Raw genomic sequence first — 19,968 nt, 5'->3', positions numbered from 1 at the left:
AGATGAGCTCTTAGGAAGAAATGTTTTCCTGTGAGGATCAGGTGGCCCTGGCCCAGGTTGCCCAGAGAAGTCGTGGCTGCCCCATCGCTAGAGGTGTGCAAGGCTGGGGTGGATGGGGTTTGGAGCCAATGACCCAGTGGGAGATGTCCCTGCCCATGGCAAGGGGTTGGAACTGGATGAACTTTGAGGTCCCTTTCAACCCAAACTGTTCTATGATTCTATGATCAACAAGGGAATTTTATCACCTAGATACAGATAAAGAAAATGGATATCAACAAGAGTGAGCAACACGTTTATGTGGAATTTATAGTTATATGCTTTCCTGCCAAGTTCTTTGCAGAGTTCTGTTTCCACTGAAAGGGCATTTTAAAACAGAAAGACACATGAAAGACATTTTAAATTAATCTTTTATCAGATAAAATAAGGTCAACACAAATAATATTCAAGAGAATGAAATGAAAAGGTAAGTTTAGGCACCAGGCATATTTTTGCCTAATAGCAGCTTGTTCTATGACAAGAGAAGTTGGTACAATTATCTCTATGTCATGAGAACAGAGACCCTGCATTGAGGAAGACCTACCTTCCATCAAATACAAACTTGTATTTATTGTTCTGTACAACATGCAGTGCTGTGATGACGCTGATTGAGCATATATGTCGCCACTGCTACTGTCAGTCAATCATCTGGGCAACGGGCACACAGGCTGATGGGTGTTCCCACTTTGCTCTGCTTAAGGCCTAATCCACACAGAAGCAGCAGGAGGAGACCAGGATGTCACCACAGAGTTTGGCAACAAGCAGGCTGATGAGGGACAAGTCATCACATCGCCATCTACAGTTTGCCTACAACCTTGTTTTCCATGCTTCTTTTCCATTTTCCTTTTCTACAAACTGAGACTTAAGTTGTAAACTTGGCACTACCTTTTGGCCAGCAATAAAAAGGTAGGTCTAAGTTGATTCTCTGGCTGAATATAAGCCAGCGCTGGCCCAGGTGGCCAAGAGGTCCAACAGCATCTTGGTTTGGATCAGAAACAGCGTGGCCAGCAGGAGCAGGGAAGAAATCGTCTTCCTGGACTTGGTGCTGGTGAGGCCACACCTCAAATCCTGGGTTCAGTTTTGGGCCCCTCACTCCAAGAAAGGCATTGAGGAGCAGAAGCCCGTTCAGAGATGAGGAAAAGTCTGGAGCTCAAGGGTTCTGGGAATGGCTGAAGGACCTTTGGCTGTTCTGTCTGCAGGAGATTAATGGGAGACATCATTGCTCTCTGCAGCTTCTAGAAAGGAGGTTGTAGTGAAGTGGGTGCTGGTCTCTTCTCCCAAGTGACAGGTGATAGGATGACAGGAAATAGTCTCAAGTTGTGTCAGGGGAGGTTTAGACTGGATATTAGGAAAAATTTCTTTACTGAAAGAGTGGAAGAGGCTGCCCAGGGCAGTGATGGGTTCCCCATCCCTGGAGGGCTTCAAAACCGTGTAGATGTTTACAGAATCACAGAATCACAGAATCACAGAATCACAGAATCACAAGGTTGGAAAGGACCCATTGGATCATCGAGTCCAACCGTTCCTAACACTCCCTAAACCATGTCCCTAAGTACTTCATCCACCTGTTCCTTAAACACCTCCAGGGAAGGCGACTCGACCACCTCCCTGGGCAGCCTGTTCCAGTACCCAATGACTCTTACTGTGAAGAATTTTTTTCTGATATCCAACCTGAACCTCCCCTGACGGAGCTTCAGGCCATTCCCTCTAGTCCTGTCCCCTGTCACTTGGGAGAAGAGGCCAGCTCCCTCCTCTCCACAACCTCCTTTCAGGTAGTTGTAGAGAGTAATAAGGTCTCCCCTCAGCCTCCTCTTCTCCAGGCTAAACAACCCCAGCTCTCTCAGCCGCTCCTCATAAGACTTGTTCTCCAGCCCCCTCACCAGCTTCGTTGCTCTTCTCTGGACACGCTCCAGAGCCTCAACATCCTTCTTGTGGTGAGGGGCCCAGAACTGAACACAGTATTCGAGGTGCGGTCTCACCAGTGCCGAGTACAGAGGGAGAATAACCTCCCTGGACCTGCTGGTGACCCCATTTCTGATACAAGCCAAGATGCCATTGGCCTTCTTGGCCACCTGGGCACACTGCTGGCTCATGTTCAGTCGGCTGTCAACCAGCACCCCCAGGTCCTTCTCTTCCGTGCAGCTCTCCAGCCATTCTTCCCCCAGTCTGTAGCGCTGCATAGGGTTGTTGTGCCCCAAGTGCAGGACCCGGCATTTGGTCTTGTTAAACCTCATCCCATTGGTCTCGGCCCAGCAGTCCAGCCTGTTCAGATCCCTTTGCAGAGCCTCCCTACCCTCCAGCAGGTCGACACTTCCTCCCAGCTTAGTGTCATCTGCAAACTTGCTGAGGGTGCACTCAATGCCTTCATCCAGGTCATTGATAAAGACATTGAACAGAGCTGGACCCAGTACTGAGCCCTGAGGAACTCCACTTGTGACTGGCCTCCAGCTGGAGTTAACTCCATTGACCACCACTCTCTGGGCCCGGCCATCCAACCAGTTTTCAACCCAGGAGAGTGTGCGCCTGTCCAGGCCAGAGGCTGACAGTTTCTGAAGCAGAATGCTGTGAGAAACTGTGTCAAAGGCTTTACTGAAGTCCAAGAAGACTACATCCACAGCCTTTCCCCCATCCAGTAGTTGAGTGATTTTGTCATAGAAGGTGATCAGGTTAGTTTGGCAAGATCTGCCTTTTGTAAACCCATGTTGACTGGGCCTGATCACCCGGTTCTCTTGCGTGTGCTTCATGATAGCACTCAAGATTACCTGTTCCATGACTTTCCCTGGCACTGAGGTGAGACTGACAGGCCTGTAGTTCCCCGGATCCTCTCTGCAACCCTTCTTGTATATGGGCGCAACATCAGCCAGCCTCCAGTCTAGTGGAACTTCCCCAGTCAGCCAGGACCTGGTTTAGTAGGCACATGATTTAGTAGGCACGTTGGTGTTAGGATGACAGTTGGACTGGATGAGCATAGAGGTCTTTTCCACCCTTATGATTCTATGGCTGAGCTTCTGGACACTTAATTATGCACATCAGGAAGTCCTGCTGCATTTTTGACCCAGGCTTGGGAAGCTGTCATTGCAGACTGCTCCAGCATCCAGGAGAAGCAGAGTTTTTGGAGAGCAAGCAGCTACCAGAAAGGCATGGGGAACTCCTGGAAGCACCCACAGCAACTTGTGGGCTACAGCGAGGCACAGGCAGGCTGCAATCTACAGCTTGCCATGAGAATCCCATTTCTGTCCCCTAAATGATGGCAGAGACCAAGCCTTTTCTTGAGTTAATGAAATGGAAGCTTTGGGGTTTTTAAACAGCAAAATGCCTCCACTGATACTGGAAACAATTACTGCTGCTTCTTTTGATAGTCAGCCAAATAATCTGGTTTTGGCTGAGTTGGGGGGAAGTGAATATTGTGGCTCCTCCTGCTATTTGTGCTGCTGGCTAATGTAACTTACTTTCCCAACACAATATTCCTAAAATTATGAGTTGTAATGAAGGATCTAGAATACATGCATTCCTGGCTGGAAATCAGCCCAAAAATATGTCACTACAATCTAAGTTAGGACTTTTTCTGTTTCTGAATGTAGTCTGTCCAAAAAAACACTTCCCACTTGCATTTACCTAATTGTTTACTTAACTTCTGTTCCCTTTACCCATATTATCTCTAGCATTACAGGCTGTTTTTACATCAAAATAATTAGTAGATGATTTAATACCACAGCCAAATGATTTCTACACTCTGATGTAACTGACAATATCCACAACTGGTTTCCTGTGGAGGTGGAATGGTAAGCCCAAGACACATCAACACAAGAATACAGTGAACACACCCTCAGTAAGTCTGTAGATGACACCAAGCTGAGTGAAAAGAATGGGATAGCATCCAGAAGGACCTGGCCAAGCTGGAGAAGTAGGCCTGTGTGAAAGTCAGGAGGTTCAACAAGGCCAAAGGCCCTACACCTGGGGTGGGGTAATCCCTGGTTTCAATACAGGATAGGGGATGAGGTGATTCAGAGCAGCCTTGAGGAGAAAGACTTGGGGTGTTGGTGGATAAGAAGCTTGACAGGAGTTGGCAATGTGCACTTTCAGTCCAGAAATCAACTGTGTTCTGGGCTGCATCCATAGCAGCGTGGCCAGCTGTGTGAGGGAGGGGATCCTGTCCCTCTGCTCTGCTCTGCTCTGCTGAGACCCCACAAAGAGGATGTGATGGCTGGAGCACCTGTGCTGTAAGGACGGGTTGAGAGAGTTGAGGTTGTTCAGCCTGGAGAAAGGAAGACCATGAAGAACTTATGTGGGCCTTCCAGTACCTGAAGGGGGCTACAAGAAAGCTGGGGAGGGACTTTTCACAAGGGCATAGAGTGATAGGAGGAGGGGGAATGGCTTTCTGGAAGGGGGAAGATTCAGATTAGATATTATATTAGACATTAGGAAGAAATTCTTCCCGATCAGGGCGGTGAGGTCCTGGCCCAGGTTGCCCAGAAAAGTTGTGGCTGTCCTGTCCCTAGAGGTGTTCAAGGCCCGGTTGGATAAGGCTTTGAGCCTCTGATCTATGGGAGGGGGTTGGAACTGGATGGGTTTTAAGGTCCCTTCCTACCCAAACTATCCTATGATTTTATGATTTCACCAAAGATACTAACTTTCTGAAAGACAGTGGAAGAAAAGATATTTTTAAATCCTTGGGAAGACTGCAAACTGAAATCAGACCTGTCTTACAGAAAGATCAGCAAACACCATCTTCGGATTTACTTTGGAATTATCCCATTGTGCTGTATCTGTATAAAGAAAAAAAAATATGTTCCAGAAGGAAATATTGATGATTTATTTTATTACTTTTCCATTTGAGCTTACTGATGTAGAACTGAACAAACTTGAAGCTGTACCCTTTTAACTCAATATGCACCTTGATAATTTCCACAAGCTGATTTCAATGTAAACCCTGTGAAAACTATTTGAATTTTATCTACCTACAACCATACACATCTGGAAATTTCTTTGCATAAGAGATATCACCGTAACCAAGAGCTGTGAAATATGTTGACATCTGCATGAACTTATCAGAGTAATCAAAATTACTCCTTTAGTGGTCCTTAGCAAAGTAGGATACAATGCTCTCTGACATTCCCAAAATACTTAAGTGGGAAGAGGTGTGACACTGCAAATTGAGATGCATATTGAAACCCAGGACAACCTAGAGCTCTGTCCCTCCCTGCCTGACTGCTATGCGCACAACCTCAGGTTATCAAACAAGCTGTTTCCTTTTCTAGTATCTACTAATATGCAGGCACACACCCCTCTCAAAGTGCCAAACCTATGGAGTTAAGCAAGGGCATATAAGCTATGAGGTAATTTTCAAGAGCATCACACCTGTGTCTTGAGAAATCAGTTGGTGTGAGTGCACCCTTAGCAAGTTTGCAGATGACACCAAGCTGAGTGGTGCAGTTGTCACACCAGAAGGAAGGGATGCCATCAAGAGGGACGTGGACAAGCTGGAGAAGTGGGGCTGTGTGAACATGAGGAGGTTCAACAAGGCCAAGGGCAACATCCTACACATGGGTCAGGGCAATGTGCACTTTCAATACAGGATGAGGGACAATGTGATTGAGATCAGCCCTGAGGAGAAGAACGAGGGGTGCTGGTTGAGAAGCTCAACATGAGCCAGCAATGTGTGCTCACAGCCCAGAAACCAACCGTGTCCTGGGCTGCATCACAGCAGCGTGGCCAGCAGTGTGAGGAAGGTGATTCTGCCCCTCTACTCCTCTCTTGCACACTTCATAAAATCATAGAATGGTTTGGGTTGGACTGGACCTCAAAGCCCATCCGGTTCCACCTCCCACTGGATCACGCTAATCAAGATCATCTAACCTGGCCCTGAACACCTCCAGGGATGGGGCATCCACAACTTCCCTGGGCAACCTGTGCCAGGGCCTCACCACCCTCATTGTGAAGATCTTCTTCTTAATGTCTATTCTAAATCTTTCCCCTTTCAATTTAAAGCCATTCCTCCTGGTCCTGTCAGTACAGACCCTTGTAAAAAGTCCCATCCCAGTTTTCCTGTAGGCCCTCTTCAGGTACTGGAAGCTGATCTAAGGTCTCCCCACAGCCTTCTCTTCTCTAGGCTGAACAACCCCAACTCTCTCAGCCTGTCAGTCCACGAGTTCCCATAAATAACTATGTATTGAGCCTCTCAAACCCCTAAGTAACCAAATCTATTGGACTGATCTTTCTTAATATTTGTAAATGCATCTAACAGCTTCAGGCACACTAATTGGGTATTTTTGCTGCAGCGATCAACTGAAGATAACAGATACCAAAATTCAGTTGTGATTGAGTTGATGAATCGAGCAGCTGGAGCATCTTAAAGTAATTTTAGGTTGTTTGCACATACAGAAATACAACACTCTATTGATTTATAATTGAATTTTTTTCCTTTCAAATTATTCCCATTAAGGACTAACACAGCTGATACAGCTTTATTAACAAATATCACTATTCTGCTGAATATTAATAAAAATACTCTCAGAAAACTAAAACATGTAAGTCTCTTGTTGAAGACATAGAAAGTGTTAAATACTTTATCTCGTAGAAGCTGAAAAATCCAGTGAAAGAGAGCTACCTCTTCCGGAGTTCTGCAACTAAGATAAAATAAACATATTTTAAAAGAGCTGCTTGATGAAGGTCGTAATCTACATACCTTAGGTTTTCCACAAAATACCTGCTGAAACATGAGGAATATACTTCGCCTTTCATAAAAACTTTTAATATCACTGACAAAGACAAGAATTGAACACTCACAAGACAACATTGAACCATCACATCCTGATTTGTATTCTATCTAGGTTCTACTTAAGTATAATTTTTTTCTAGTCAACTTCTAGTTGGCAAATACAGTTTTATTCACCACTCCTTTAACAAAAAAATAAGCCAATTATAACCTGTCTTACTTCCTTGCTGCAAACTCTCCGCTGATTTTTGAGCTAACTATTCTATTCATTACTTTTACGCAGGAATAAGACAAATAATAATTTAATTTTATTTTACTGTGCAATAAATCTTTTTTTTCTAATAAGAAAAAAGGGAAGATGGAAACATTTCGATAAAAGGTGGAAGAGTTTTACTTTTAATTTCAGCTACATGAAAATGGCTGGTACAAAAGTTTACTAAGAACTCGGAGTCTAAACTTTTGCATATAAACCCAGGATGGCAAGAATGCTTCTAATTGAACTAAAGCTGCTGAAGGTTTTATTTTTAAAAAGCTCATGATTAACTCATTGAAACACTCCCCCTACTCCAATTTTTGTCTTCTTTTTAACAATTAGTCCCATTCTTTGAATTGCAGCAACTTGCAAGTGCTTTATAAACAACCATCTGCCTTATTGTATCCTCTCTGCTTTTCACTGTTTATCAATTTAAAAATGTAAAACACATTTATCAACAGATTTATCAACAATGTAACAAATTCCCATCTGGGTTTATGAGATGCTCATCATTTCTTTCAAGAATCATGTTAACAATAATTATGAAACCATCTCCGAACCTTTCGAGTACTGTCATGTTACTGTGATGAACCAACCTACTGCCAATTGCTGCCTACAAACTAGAAGAGTTCACTGAAGCACATCTGACATAATCATTCCAGTAAAAAGTCTTCACAAACACCAGATTTTGAAAGCGGGTTTAGCATATGCAAATGAATATACTACATGCAACAAAGACTCATATGTAAATTTAGATTTCCATAGGTAAGTAGTACTCAATCCTCACTAAGTTGTTCGTCCATCTATTTCACTCACCAAAAAGAAACGCTGAAGACAAATCAGATTGTTAAAAGCTGAAATCTTTCTAAAATCCTAAAGACAGCACACATACATGATTTAGGTTCTTTTGTGCTGCCTTTACTAGCATTCTCTTTCTGTTATCAAAGGCACTGGTTCAAAAATGAGTGAAGCGAAAGGACAGGAATTTTATGGAAATGTATGACTTATGGCTTTGGAACCTCTTTTAGAGAGAAATCCAAACCCCTGCCCCATAGGTACAGTTGGACTTAATGATCTCAAAGGTCTTTTCCAACCTAGGGATTCTATGAAATTTAGGTGCTTTAACTAGGTTGTCAAAAGTCTTCTATGTCATATTGGGAGTTGGAACTGGATGATCTTTAAGGTCCCTTCCAACCCAAACTATTCCATGATTCTCTGATTCTACATTTCTGTTTCACGCTTTCCCACCACAAATTGAAAATAACAGGTTAGTATGAAAAAAAACCTGTAACCGCAAGGCATGAACTCCTAAGGAACCACATTTATAAAGGACTTTGGTGTCCAGAAAGTCATAGGTGTCATTTAAGCTCTTCAACTGTTAAATTCAAAATGCCTCTCATCCATGTGTATTCTTCTCTGTCTAATAAGACATGAGATCACACATATATTTATTTTAAAGAATTTGCTCTATCTCTCTTTTTTTTTGCTCAGCTGCCTATTTTTGTCTAAACAATACAATTCTTAACTATTTTTGTGACATTTAACACTGCAAAACTTCACTAAAACAAAAACCTTCTCAACATTCTGTAGAGGGACTATTCATAAAGGCTTGTGGTCATAGGGTGAGAGGGAACGGGTATAAACCGGAGAGGGGCAGATTCAGGCTTGAATTTCTTCAAGTATGAGGAAGAATTTCTTCACCGTGAGAGTGGTGAGACACCGGAACAAACTGCCCAAGAAAGCTGTGGATGCCCCATCCCTGGAAGTGTTCAAGGCCAGGTTGGACGGGGCCTTGGGCAGGCTGATCTAGTGGGATGTCCCTGCCCATGGCAGGGAGGTTGACACTAGGTGATCTTTAAGGTCCCTTCCAACCCAAACTATTCTGTGATTCTGTGATTATATGAACACTCATTAGTAAACGGGGCATGACAAGCACAGAACTGGCACTACCAAACTGCTTCCAAAAGTGCCCTACCAACATGGGATTTAACCACTTTCATACTAAAAACCTAAGTTAGATGCTTTCATCCTACCCCTGAAACAGAGCATAAAGTTAAGGAGAAAGAGTGTTCTCAGTTAGAGGAATTTCACTGTCCTTATGGAAGTTTATCTTTACTTGACAGTAACACAAGACACGGAAAAAAAAACAGTTCACAGATACTCAACAGCCACCTGTTAACTATTTGGCATCCAATCTCATCAAAGAGAACAACCTTTTCAACAGCCATAGCCAACCAAGCATCCCATGAAAGAAAATGTCTGTGAACGTGCCCATACACCACTATGAATTTATTTTGTCCTCTCAGTGCAAGACAAATTTTCCAAGCATTAAATAACCAGCAGCAAATACATAACAATAGCTCAAGGTACACAAACATAATTTTGCTTAATCTACAGTATGCAAGCACATACTTTATTATATTGAAGTCTCACTAGCCAGAGAAAGTCTGGAATGCTTAATGATAAGCTGTCTGTGCAAAGAAACTGAAACTAGAGTGTAAGGATTTCTACTAATCATCTGCAAATTTTATTTGGAACTTGATCCTGCAGCCCTTATTCACAAGATCAGACCTATTGAGTTTATTCACATGAGCTTCGGCTGCAAGATTGGACCTTAAGTACTATCAGGTGCACGTGCAGCCTATCATCAGATTTTGGGTTATTCATGTAAGAAGCTACCCTTTCAAATGCAGACTACTTAATGCTTCCTTCTTCATTAACTTACATGTCCTCTTCTGCTGCTCTACGCTTTCATTTGTGCTATGTAAATAGCTTCTTTCTCTCAGTCATCCAAACAAATAACACTCTTTGCAACCAAGGAGGAAATTAGTAGCAGGTGAGCGCTTATTTTTTAAATTATGTTGAGACCAAGCTGTTCTTTAACTTCTAAAGGAGCTCTGGAAAAAAAAATATCCCATACTTAGCGATCTTAATTATAGGTTGTCATTGTCATAATCCTACATATTCATTTTTTCCCGTATACAAATATTAACCTTCATGGTTAATCTACTGTACCATGAGCCGGACCTCACACTGCGTACATACTTAGTGAGGCAAGACTTCTCTGATGATGTAAAATCAACTGTGTCTTCTCACACGTGAAGCATGCGAAGAATTTCTGAGTTAAGTGTTCTGTTTCTTTGCTTTCCACACTTGTTCTATGTAAATACATGGTACTTTCTTGTGCTATGGAGTTGTAGCAGTAAAAAATAACCACAACTCTTGTGCCACCTGCTTACACACTTCTGCAGGTCAGACAAGCTGCAATTACAAGAGATGGCACATGCCAGTCCTTGAATAGGACCACAGCAGAGGGATTTATAGCATTATAATCTACATATTTATAATCTATATATATTCTGTAATCTATTATTCTATAGATTACTCTACAATCTACATATATTCTATAACCTATTCTATATTCTGTAATATATATTTATAATCTGTATATAGCATTATAATCTATATTTTTACAAATCCTAGTTAACTCATTTAAAGAGATGGGTAGATAAGCAAACCGTCAGTACAGGTAAAAAGCATCCCTAATACTGACAGCACTCACAAACCCCCCTGAAATACTAAACAGCCTCCAAGCAATCACTGAATTATAACTACCCAGTGGTGGTGGAGCTGCAAGAGACACACAGAGGGGCAGACGTTAACTATGAACTGATGGTACGGATCCTCTGGTTACTGCAAGACCACGGAAGAACATCAACATAACATTTCTTGCATAAAATCTCTCTATGAACACAACCAATGACTGGCAAAATGCAACGTAAAATACCACAAACAGATTTTAATAGTATTTTCTTTACAACTCCAGCTAATTCCAATGACATGATAAGCAGGGGCTGAAGATGACTGTTGGCAATTTCAACAGCCTTAACACATAGAGGGAACTGGACAAGCTGGATCCATGGCCTGAGACCAGCTGAGGGGCTGAGGTTCAACCAGGCCAAGTGCCAATTCCTGCACTTGAGCCATAAAAACTTCAGGCTCGGGGAAGAGTGACTGGAAAGCTGCCTGGCAGAGAAGAACCTGGGGGTGTTGGTCAACAGTGGCTGAGCATGAGCCAGCCGTGTCCCAGGTAGCAAAAAGGCCAACAGCATCTTGGCTTCTATCAGAAACAGCGTGGCCAGCAGGACCAGGGAAGGGATTGTGCCCTCAGGACTCAGCATCGGTGAGGCCAAACCTCGAATCCCGGGTTCAATTTTGGGCCCCTCACTGCAAGAAGGACATTGAGGCGCTGGCGTGTGTCTGGAGAAGGGGAACAGAGCTGGGGAGGGGGCTGGAGCCCAGGGGTTCTGGGAGTAGCTGAAGGACCTGGAGTAAAGGAGGCTGACAGGAGACATCATCAAGGTGGGTGTTGGTCTCTTCTCCCAAATGACAGGCAACAGGACAAGAGGAAATGACCTCAAATTGTGCCAGGGCAGGTTCAGATTAGACATGAGGAAAAATTTCTTCAGCAATAGGATGAAGGCCCTGGCAGAGGCTGTTCAAGGAGGTGGTGGAGTCCTCATCCCTGGAGGTGTTTAACAGACAGGTGGATGAGGTGCTCAGGTATCTGGTTTAGTAGTGGACGGGTACAGTTGGATACAATGACCTCAAAAGTTTTTTTAAACCAAACGATTCTATGATTCTAACATTAACTGAAAGTGCAGTACAAAAAATCAGCATGGACATCTGCTTAAAATGCAAGGAGACGTAGATCTAAAACCTTACCCAGATGACAGAAAACTAGGGGGAACTGTTGACACTCTTGCAGGCAAAGCAGCCGTGCAGAGGGATCTGGACAAATTGTAGAGCTGAGCAATTACCAACCACACGAAATTTAACAAGGGTAAGCATTGGGTTTTGTACCTGAGACATGGCAACCCTGGCTGTCCATACAGACTGGGGAGTGAGAGGCTGGAGAGCAGCCTGCTGGAGAGGGATCTGGGGGTTCTGGTTGACGGCAAGTTGAACATGAGCCAACAGCATACCATGGCAGCCAAGAGGGGCAACCGTGTCCTGGGGTGCATTAGGTATGGCATTGCTGACCAGTTGTGGGAGGTGACTGTCCTACTTCGCTCTCCACTGGGGCGGCCCCACCTCGACTACTGTGTGCAGCTTTGGGCATCGCAGTACAGAAAGGATTCAAGCTACTGGAGTGTCCAGAGGAGGCGACAAAGTTGGTGAAGGGTCTAAACAGGAAGTCGTATGAGGAGTGGCTGAAGTCACTTGGTCTGTTCAGCCTGGAGGAGACTGAGGGGAGACCTCATAGCAGTTTACTGCTTCCTCGCAAAGCAAGGAGGAGGAACAGGCACTGATCTCTTCTCTCCGGAGACCAATGACAGGACCCAAGAGAATGGCAGGAAGATGTCAGGGGAGGGGTAGCTTGGACATTAGGAAAAGGTTCTTCACTCAGAGGGTGGTGGAGCACTGGAACAGCTCCCCAGGGAAGCAGTCATGGCACCAAGCCTGACAATACTGCAGAAGCATTTGGCCAATGTACTCAGCCACATAGTGTGAATATTGAGGTGTCCTGTGCAGGGACAGGAGTTGGACTCGATGATCCAGTGAGTCCTTTCCAACCTGGTGATTCTATGATTCTATGATCCCTGTGGGTCCCTTCCAGCTCAGGTCAGTCTGTGATGCCATGATTCTGTGATTCTGTGTTAACACAGAAACCAAATCTCCATAATTCCTGGCAAGAAAAAAACCCATAATTCAACCACGAACAAAGAAGGTATGTCTGTGACAACCGAACTGTTGTCACAAAATGATTCTCAATCGTACTTCAAAACTTGCCACATGGATTAGTCGGCAGTTAGAAGCAGCTGCAACACCATGTTCTGCGCACTTCTGTTGCCATTTTAATTTTTAAAAAGCAAATGGAGAGGCTCTCCACAAAATTCAATGCCGCAGTAGCGATGACTGAACCAAAATCGCAAAATTATGAACAGTTCAGTAAATCGTCTATTAGGAATACATATCAAGAGGCTGTGTGCCTGAAACAACAGATCAATGAGTGAAGAATAAAGAGATGTAAGAAGCAGAGACGTTGACGAACCATTGTAATTTGTGAAGAATCAATTTCCATACAGCCAGAGTAATGGCAGAACATTGCAGATAGTGTATCTGTGACTTCTAACAGCAAAAAAAATGGATTACCAAATGGAAATTTATTAGTGCTCTAAGAAAGAGAGAATGATGCTGTAACACAAGACCAGGAAGCACAGCCATTTCCTAAAATTAGTAAAACACATTAAAATCAGCCCGCAATATATGCGCACAGTAAAAAAACATTGCCTTGGGGAGGATGGGTTAATCCTTTAAAAATCAGAAAAACAGCATACAATGACTGAGCTAACAGTCAGTAATGGAAACACTGAATAGATAAAACACTTCTGTCTGATGATACAAGTCTGGCTACGTTATCATCCCACTCTAAGTCCAGCCACATGAACATTCAGCCACAAATATACATTAAAGAAAGTCTAAAGCCAGAGGATGATGTTTCAAAGAAAAGACCTAAGGCCAAATTTTACTTCATCATCTTAAAAATTATATTGAATCACAGAAACACTTGTTTGGGAAAAACCTTTGAGATCAACAAGTCCAGCTGTACATGTCCACTACAAAACCAGATCCCTGAGTACCTCATCCACCTGTCTGTCAAGCACCTTCAGGGACATGGACTACATTACCACCCTGGGCAGCCTCTGTGAACCCTTTTGGTAAAGAAATGTTTCCTGATGTTCAACCTGAACCTACCCTGGAGGAACTTGAGGCCATTTCCTATCATTCTATTGCCTGTCACGTGGGAGAAGAGACCATCACCCACCTCACTACAACCTCCGTTCCAGGAATTGTAGATAGTGTTTAGGTCTCCCCTCAGCCTCCTTTTCTACAGACTAAACAGCCCCAGGTCCCTCAGCTGGCTCTCACAAGGCTTGTTCTCCAGACCGTGCACCAGCTTCATAGCTTTTCTCTGGATGTACTCCTTGACCTCAACGTCCTTCTTATAGTGAGGAACCCAAAACTGAACACAGGATTCGAGGTGCAGCCTCACCACTGCAGAGTCCAGGGGCACAATCCCTTCCAAGCTCCTGCTGGCCACACTGTTTCTAATACAGACCAAGATGCCATTGGCCATCTTGGTCACCCTGGCCACTGCTTGCTTGTGTCCAGCCTCTGTCAAACCATACCCCCAGGTCCTTCTCTGCCAGGCAGCTTTCTAGCTGCTCTTCCTCAAGCCTGGAGCTGCACAGGGTTGTTAGTGTCCCAAGTGCAGGACCCAGCACTTGGCCTTGTTGAACCTCATACTGTTGGTGTCAGCCCATGGATCCAGCCTGTCCGTATGCCACTGCAGAGCCTACCTACCTTGAAGGAGATCAACACTTCCCCAGCTTTGTTCATTCCATGAACTTACTAAAGGTAAGCTCACATGAACTGCTGCTTCTTAATCTCTCACAATTTGCTGAACACATCTTACCATAGGCTACAAAATGGTCAATTAGAGGGCAATACACTGCTTCTGTACTCTTCAACATCTACATCAGTGACCCACCGACCTATGGCATAAGAGGAGGTTTTATCCACGTGAAGAATTGCTGGTCAGCATCCCCTGTTTTCTCACATAACTATATAAACACTTGTGCCAAAACTAGGCAAGGGAGCACTTATAAACTTTTGGCTTGTTGGAAGAGCTGTGTCATACCAAACAGACAGCAGACAACAGACTGAAACACAGATTAGTTCCTTTTTCCTCTATAAAATGCCAAACAAGTAAGTTGGAACAATACACCCTGTCAGATTCCTGACCTCAAACCATCCTTGCCCTTTACCTACCAATATAGAGTGCATTTGCAAAGATTGCTGTGCTGACACTTGAACACGGAGAAGGATGATAACCAAGGCAAAATGCACCAGACAGATCAAAGATATAAGGTACCCACTCTGTTCACATATTTCACCTCCACATTAACCAAAAACCACAAAACATTGTCCATATCACTCTGGGCACTCCCTACATGCCCCAAGTAAGGAATTTGATGCTGCTGCCAAATCCAAACAGGAAGATGTGGTGCACAGAAGCCCATATGGTGACATACTAATCTTTATCGTTACATCTTGTCCAACTCATTTGGACAAGAAAATGGGGATATATTTGAACAATACATGTACACACAAAGATCTGTGCATGCAGATAATGGAATAGGTGCCACTCTGTTTCCTGGTTGGAAGAAACATGCACAAATACGCACGGAGGGTGATGAGGCACTGGCCCAGGTTGCCCAGGGAAATCATGGTTGCACCATCCCTGGAGGAGTTCAAGACCAGGTTCAATGTGGCTTACAGCACCCTAATCCAGCGGGAGGTGTCCCTGCCCATGTTGGCAAGTTGAACTGAATGGGCTTTAACGTCCTTTCCAACACAAATCATTCCCTGATTCTGTGATTCTATGAAAGTAGATGACCATGAAGCAAAGGCAGCTTTTGAATGAGGTCCTGTGATGATTCCAGCAGCAAATGCTGCATGGCATTACATAGTCTCTAAGAAAAAGAGCCCATTTATGCAGAGAACCGTGCCTCCCCTCTCATGGGCCTCCAAAAGCTACCCTAAGGTGAGCAGCATCACTACCCAGAGGTCAGCAAGCTGAGGTTGTCCCTTCTGCAGTGCCAGGGCAGTCATGACGGAGCATGGAACACCTCAGCACACATTGTTCTGAGTTCACGGACACCAAATTCCTTTCTTCTCAAGTCAGTGCCCTGGCTCTTGAAGTATTACAAGAAGCATGGCACTGAAATTTAATTTTCACTTAGAAAAGGAACCAGGGCCTGTCACTTCTACACCTACAACATCCACAACATCCTTATGAAAAGCCTGGGAAGTACCAGTAGCATCCAAATATCACATATAATATAATCACATATAATAATAACATGTAACATATATAAATATAATCAACAAATATTTAAACAATTAATCACCTGATCTCTACTTAATCAACCTAGTAGCTCCCATTATCTCCTGGGAACACAAGAAAACCAGACAATACAATTATCTTTAGTCAGAAAGTTAAATGCCACAGATTTGTACCCAGTGCTTCACCTTGAGGAGAAGTAAGTTTAAGAAAACACTAAGCTGTGTAATATTGTCTGATTTGTGAAATGTAGATGACATTCTATTTTGAACACACACTAAAGTCAAATTGTAGTCTAAATCATATCTTAGGCTACACAGCAAATAATGGAAATGACTATCAGAGCATTAATACACAACAAATCCCAAAATACCTTTTGTTAAATGACTGCAGCCTCATCAAATCTTCCTTAATACATATAAAATTAAAAGCATTATTTCTACAGTGAAATACAACAATACATACATGCACACCACAGCACACCAATACATACATGCATCCATACATTCACACAATTAATATACCTCTCCGAGAGCTTCATAGCGCTTTTGGTTCCATCTATGCAAATCTTCACGGTAATTGAAAACAAATGGCTCTCCAGTTTTTATGTGTCTCAACTGCCCTTCTGTAAAGGAACCAAAATCATTAAATTTTAATGTACTTCTTCATTAAAAGTCACATTTAATTGCTGAGAAGTTAAAAAGAAGTCATCTAAAAACTGGGCTATTATGAATTCCTTTTTTTTTTGGTTTTAGTATTTTTGAAGGAAAACAATGGTAGCATAACGAAATATGCATATTTTTACATATATACCAAATGGTATATATAGTTCTAGATAAAGCTAAAAACATTTCATGATAGTGAAATTGCATGGAGATATCAAATGCCAGATTGCTTTGCAAGTTTGCTATGGATTAACGCTGAAATGTAAACATTAGCAGTTAATATTTGATCTGCAGCGTCAATTAGGTGATCAAATTGTAGTGAAAAATCCCCTACTTTGAAACCAAACGCACTGTGGCTTCAACACAGGCTGGGGGACGATATGACTGACAGCAGCCCTGAGAAGGACTTCAGGTCCTTCTGGATGAGAAGCTGGACATGAGCCAGCAACATGTGCTCACAGCCCAGAAACCAACAGTGTCCTGGACTGCATCCAGAGCAGTGGGACCAGAAGGGTGAGGGAGAGGATTGTGCCCCTCTGCTTTGCACTGGTGAGACCCCACCTCAAGTCCTGTGTCCAGTTCTGGAACCCTCAACAGAAGAAGGAGATGGAACTGTTGGGATGGGTCCACAGAAGACCACAGAGATGATGCGAGGGCTGAAGCACCTCTGCCATGAGGACAGGCTGAGAGAGTTGGGGTTGTTCAGCCTGGAGAAGGGAAGGCTCCAGGGAGACCTTAGAGCAGCTTCCAGTACTGCAAGGGGCTACAGGAAAACTCAGGAGGGGCTTTTTACAAGGGCCTGGAGTGATAGGACAACAAGGAATAGCTTTAAATTGGAAGGGGGGAAAACCTAGATTAGAAATTAGGAAGAAATTCTTCACAATGAGGGTTGTGAAACACCCTTTGGTTTCCCAGGGAAGCTGTGGATGCTCCCTCCCCAGAGCTGTTCAAGGGCAGGTTGGACAGGGCTTCGCACACTCTGATACAGTGGGAGGTGTCCTTGCCCAAGGCAGGGGGTGGAACTGGATGGACTTCAAGGTTCCTCCCAACCCAAACCATTTTGATTCTATGACTCTGTTAATTGGGCTGGGGTCTGGAAGGAAAGGAAACATTTATTTTCAATATTAACAATATTCCAAGTTAACCTGAAAAAAACCCACATCTACAATTAAGGTAAATATGTCAAATTCTGTGCAATCCAGTAAGAACTCTTAGGTTCAGGGTACACTGAGATCACACCAGTAGAACAAAGCAGAATGCTTGATCAGAGCAAAACAACATGCTGCTCTTAGATTCCAATACAACTTTTTGCAGTTGGCCTTGCTTACAGCAATGGTTTAGTAGCACACCCAAACACAGACAGAGACATGGACTGAGTTAAAATAACAATAATAAAACTGCAGCCAAATAAGAAGCAAGCTGTGAAAAACATGATACCTTGTGGCCAATATTTCATCTCATTAGACAAAACACAAGCTACCGTCTTAAAGCATCACAACATTGCAGTAAGTCAGAGAAAGATTAAAACCAGGGACATGTATAAGTATCTCCTTTCAAAGCTGAAATGTCTGCACAATTCAAGTAAGGTTTCTCAGCAACATATTTCTTCTTGAGTAGTAAGAAATTGGTAACTTCATTCGCATACTTTAGGATATTTATATTTTCATTCCTGATGTTTAAATTAAATACTTAAGATCTGATACCTGTAATAGTTATGCTTATCCGCTTATTTGACGTTTTCTTCCAGACCTGTCTTACCTCATGTTCCAGACATCAGGGAAATATTTCTTTCCAACTTCATATTCCTGACTCAGGTCCAAACAGCCTTCTTCTCCTATTGTCATCTAAAATCTACCTTCAATTATTCCTTCCCAGCCAGTTACTGTTCAAGTACGCCACTCCACAGCATGTGACGTTGCTCTCCACAACTGAAGTGGAGCAATTATTTGTTAGATTATTTTCCTTGGCTTTCTGGAACCCTTGGTTTCTTCAGGTTCCAAATACTTGATATATTTTTACTTTGGCTTTCTGGAACCCTCGTCATCTTCAGGTTCTTTAAATCTGCTAATAACCTTTCTTACCTTTCCATCATAAAAAAAAGCATGGTTATGATATAAGACTACAAGACTGAACATTTGAACTAAAGGTACAAAAGCAAAACAGAGACTTTTTTGCTTCGCTGACCAGTAGCACATGTAACAGGTTTTGCTCCATTCCATGGAAATCACTCAGGCTGTGAGGTTAGCAATGGAATATTCAGTAACATCATTCCCCAAAATACAAAAATCAGCCCTTTTTATCAACTGCATATGAACCATTAACTCTGAAGTCAGTAAGGAAGACAGTAGACACTGTGCAGATCTAAAAATAAGGAGCTGAAAAGTGACAGAGCTGAACCCCTCCCATCAAAGAAAGAGCATCACTTTCATGACACTTTTAGTCTCTAAGTACCTTCCTGTGAAAGCCATCAGGGTATTAAAAAGCTAAGTGTTGCATAAATGACTACCATTTAAAGGAAAGCTTTTTTTTTTCCCTCTTTAAAAGTGGAAGATGTAAGACAGGCAGATTTAGAAACTAAAGTTCCTCTGTTCACAGAGCAGGCACTGCAAAGAAGTGGAATTGTAAACGTCCCCATTTGTCCTACAGGTTTCAAACAATCTTGAAAGAGCCATTTCCTGGAGTCTGGTATTACTTTAGCTCAGAGGCTTATTTCTCAGCTGGATTTTAAAACGTATGCACTGGAAATTATAAATACTAGTAACTCATTTAACACATAGATTCAGCCAGCTGGAAGTACTTGCAGTCATCCCACACTTAGCTGTAATTGAAAACCATGACCCACACTAGAAGACCAAGAGACAGTCTATCATGTTGCTCATCCTTCTGTCAACATAAACAGGTGTTTTCCTATTGGTATTAATGAAATAGCTGGGATAAATTATGACCTAAATAATACCTTCTTTTGTATCTGTAAAAATGAATCAGTAAATAAAAAATTTCTTAAATGAGTGACTACTCCTTAATTTTGCTTTTTAATGCTAACACTACAGAAATTACTTTCAGAATTTTGGTATAAAGACTTCTGAAACAGAACACAGAAAGTCATAAGCTGTGCACACTACAAATGTACAGCATTGCTGTCTTGGCCTGTATCAGAAACAGTGTGGCCAGCAGGAGCTGGGAAGCGATTGTACCCCTGTACTCAGCACTGGTGAGGCTGCACCTTGAATCCTGGGTTCAGTATCTGGCCCCTCTCTAAGAGAAGGACACTGAGGGGCTGGAGCGCTTCCAGAGAAGGGAAATGGAGCTGGTGAAGGGGCTGGAGAACAGGGGTTATGAGGAGCGGCTGAGGGAACTGGGGATATTTAGTCTGGAGAAATGGAGGCTG

The 19,968-nt window shown here is 43.0% G+C and overlaps 1 protein-coding gene across 8 annotated transcripts in view; it reads right to left on the bottom strand.

Annotated features, from left to right (window-relative positions):
- Nucleotides 1–19,968, bottom strand: part of FAM172A (family with sequence similarity 172 member A) — a 309,719-nt gene that overhangs the window by 250,529 nt on the left and 39,222 nt on the right. For all 8 annotated transcript variants that reach the window (XM_054053583.1, XM_054053576.1, XM_054053577.1 and 5 more), the window contains one exon: nt 16,440–16,540. In XM_054053583.1, coding sequence (XP_053909558.1) covers nt 16,440–16,540 — 101 coding nt within the window. The remainder of the gene's footprint in view (nt 1–16,439; nt 16,541–19,968) is intronic.

Source organism: Cuculus canorus, chromosome Z, assembly GCF_017976375.1.
Source record: "Cuculus canorus isolate bCucCan1 chromosome Z, bCucCan1.pri, whole genome shotgun sequence".
NCBI classification, from domain to species: domain Eukaryota; kingdom Metazoa; phylum Chordata; class Aves; order Cuculiformes; family Cuculidae; genus Cuculus; species Cuculus canorus.
This window is presented reverse-complemented; position numbering and strand designations above follow the sequence as displayed.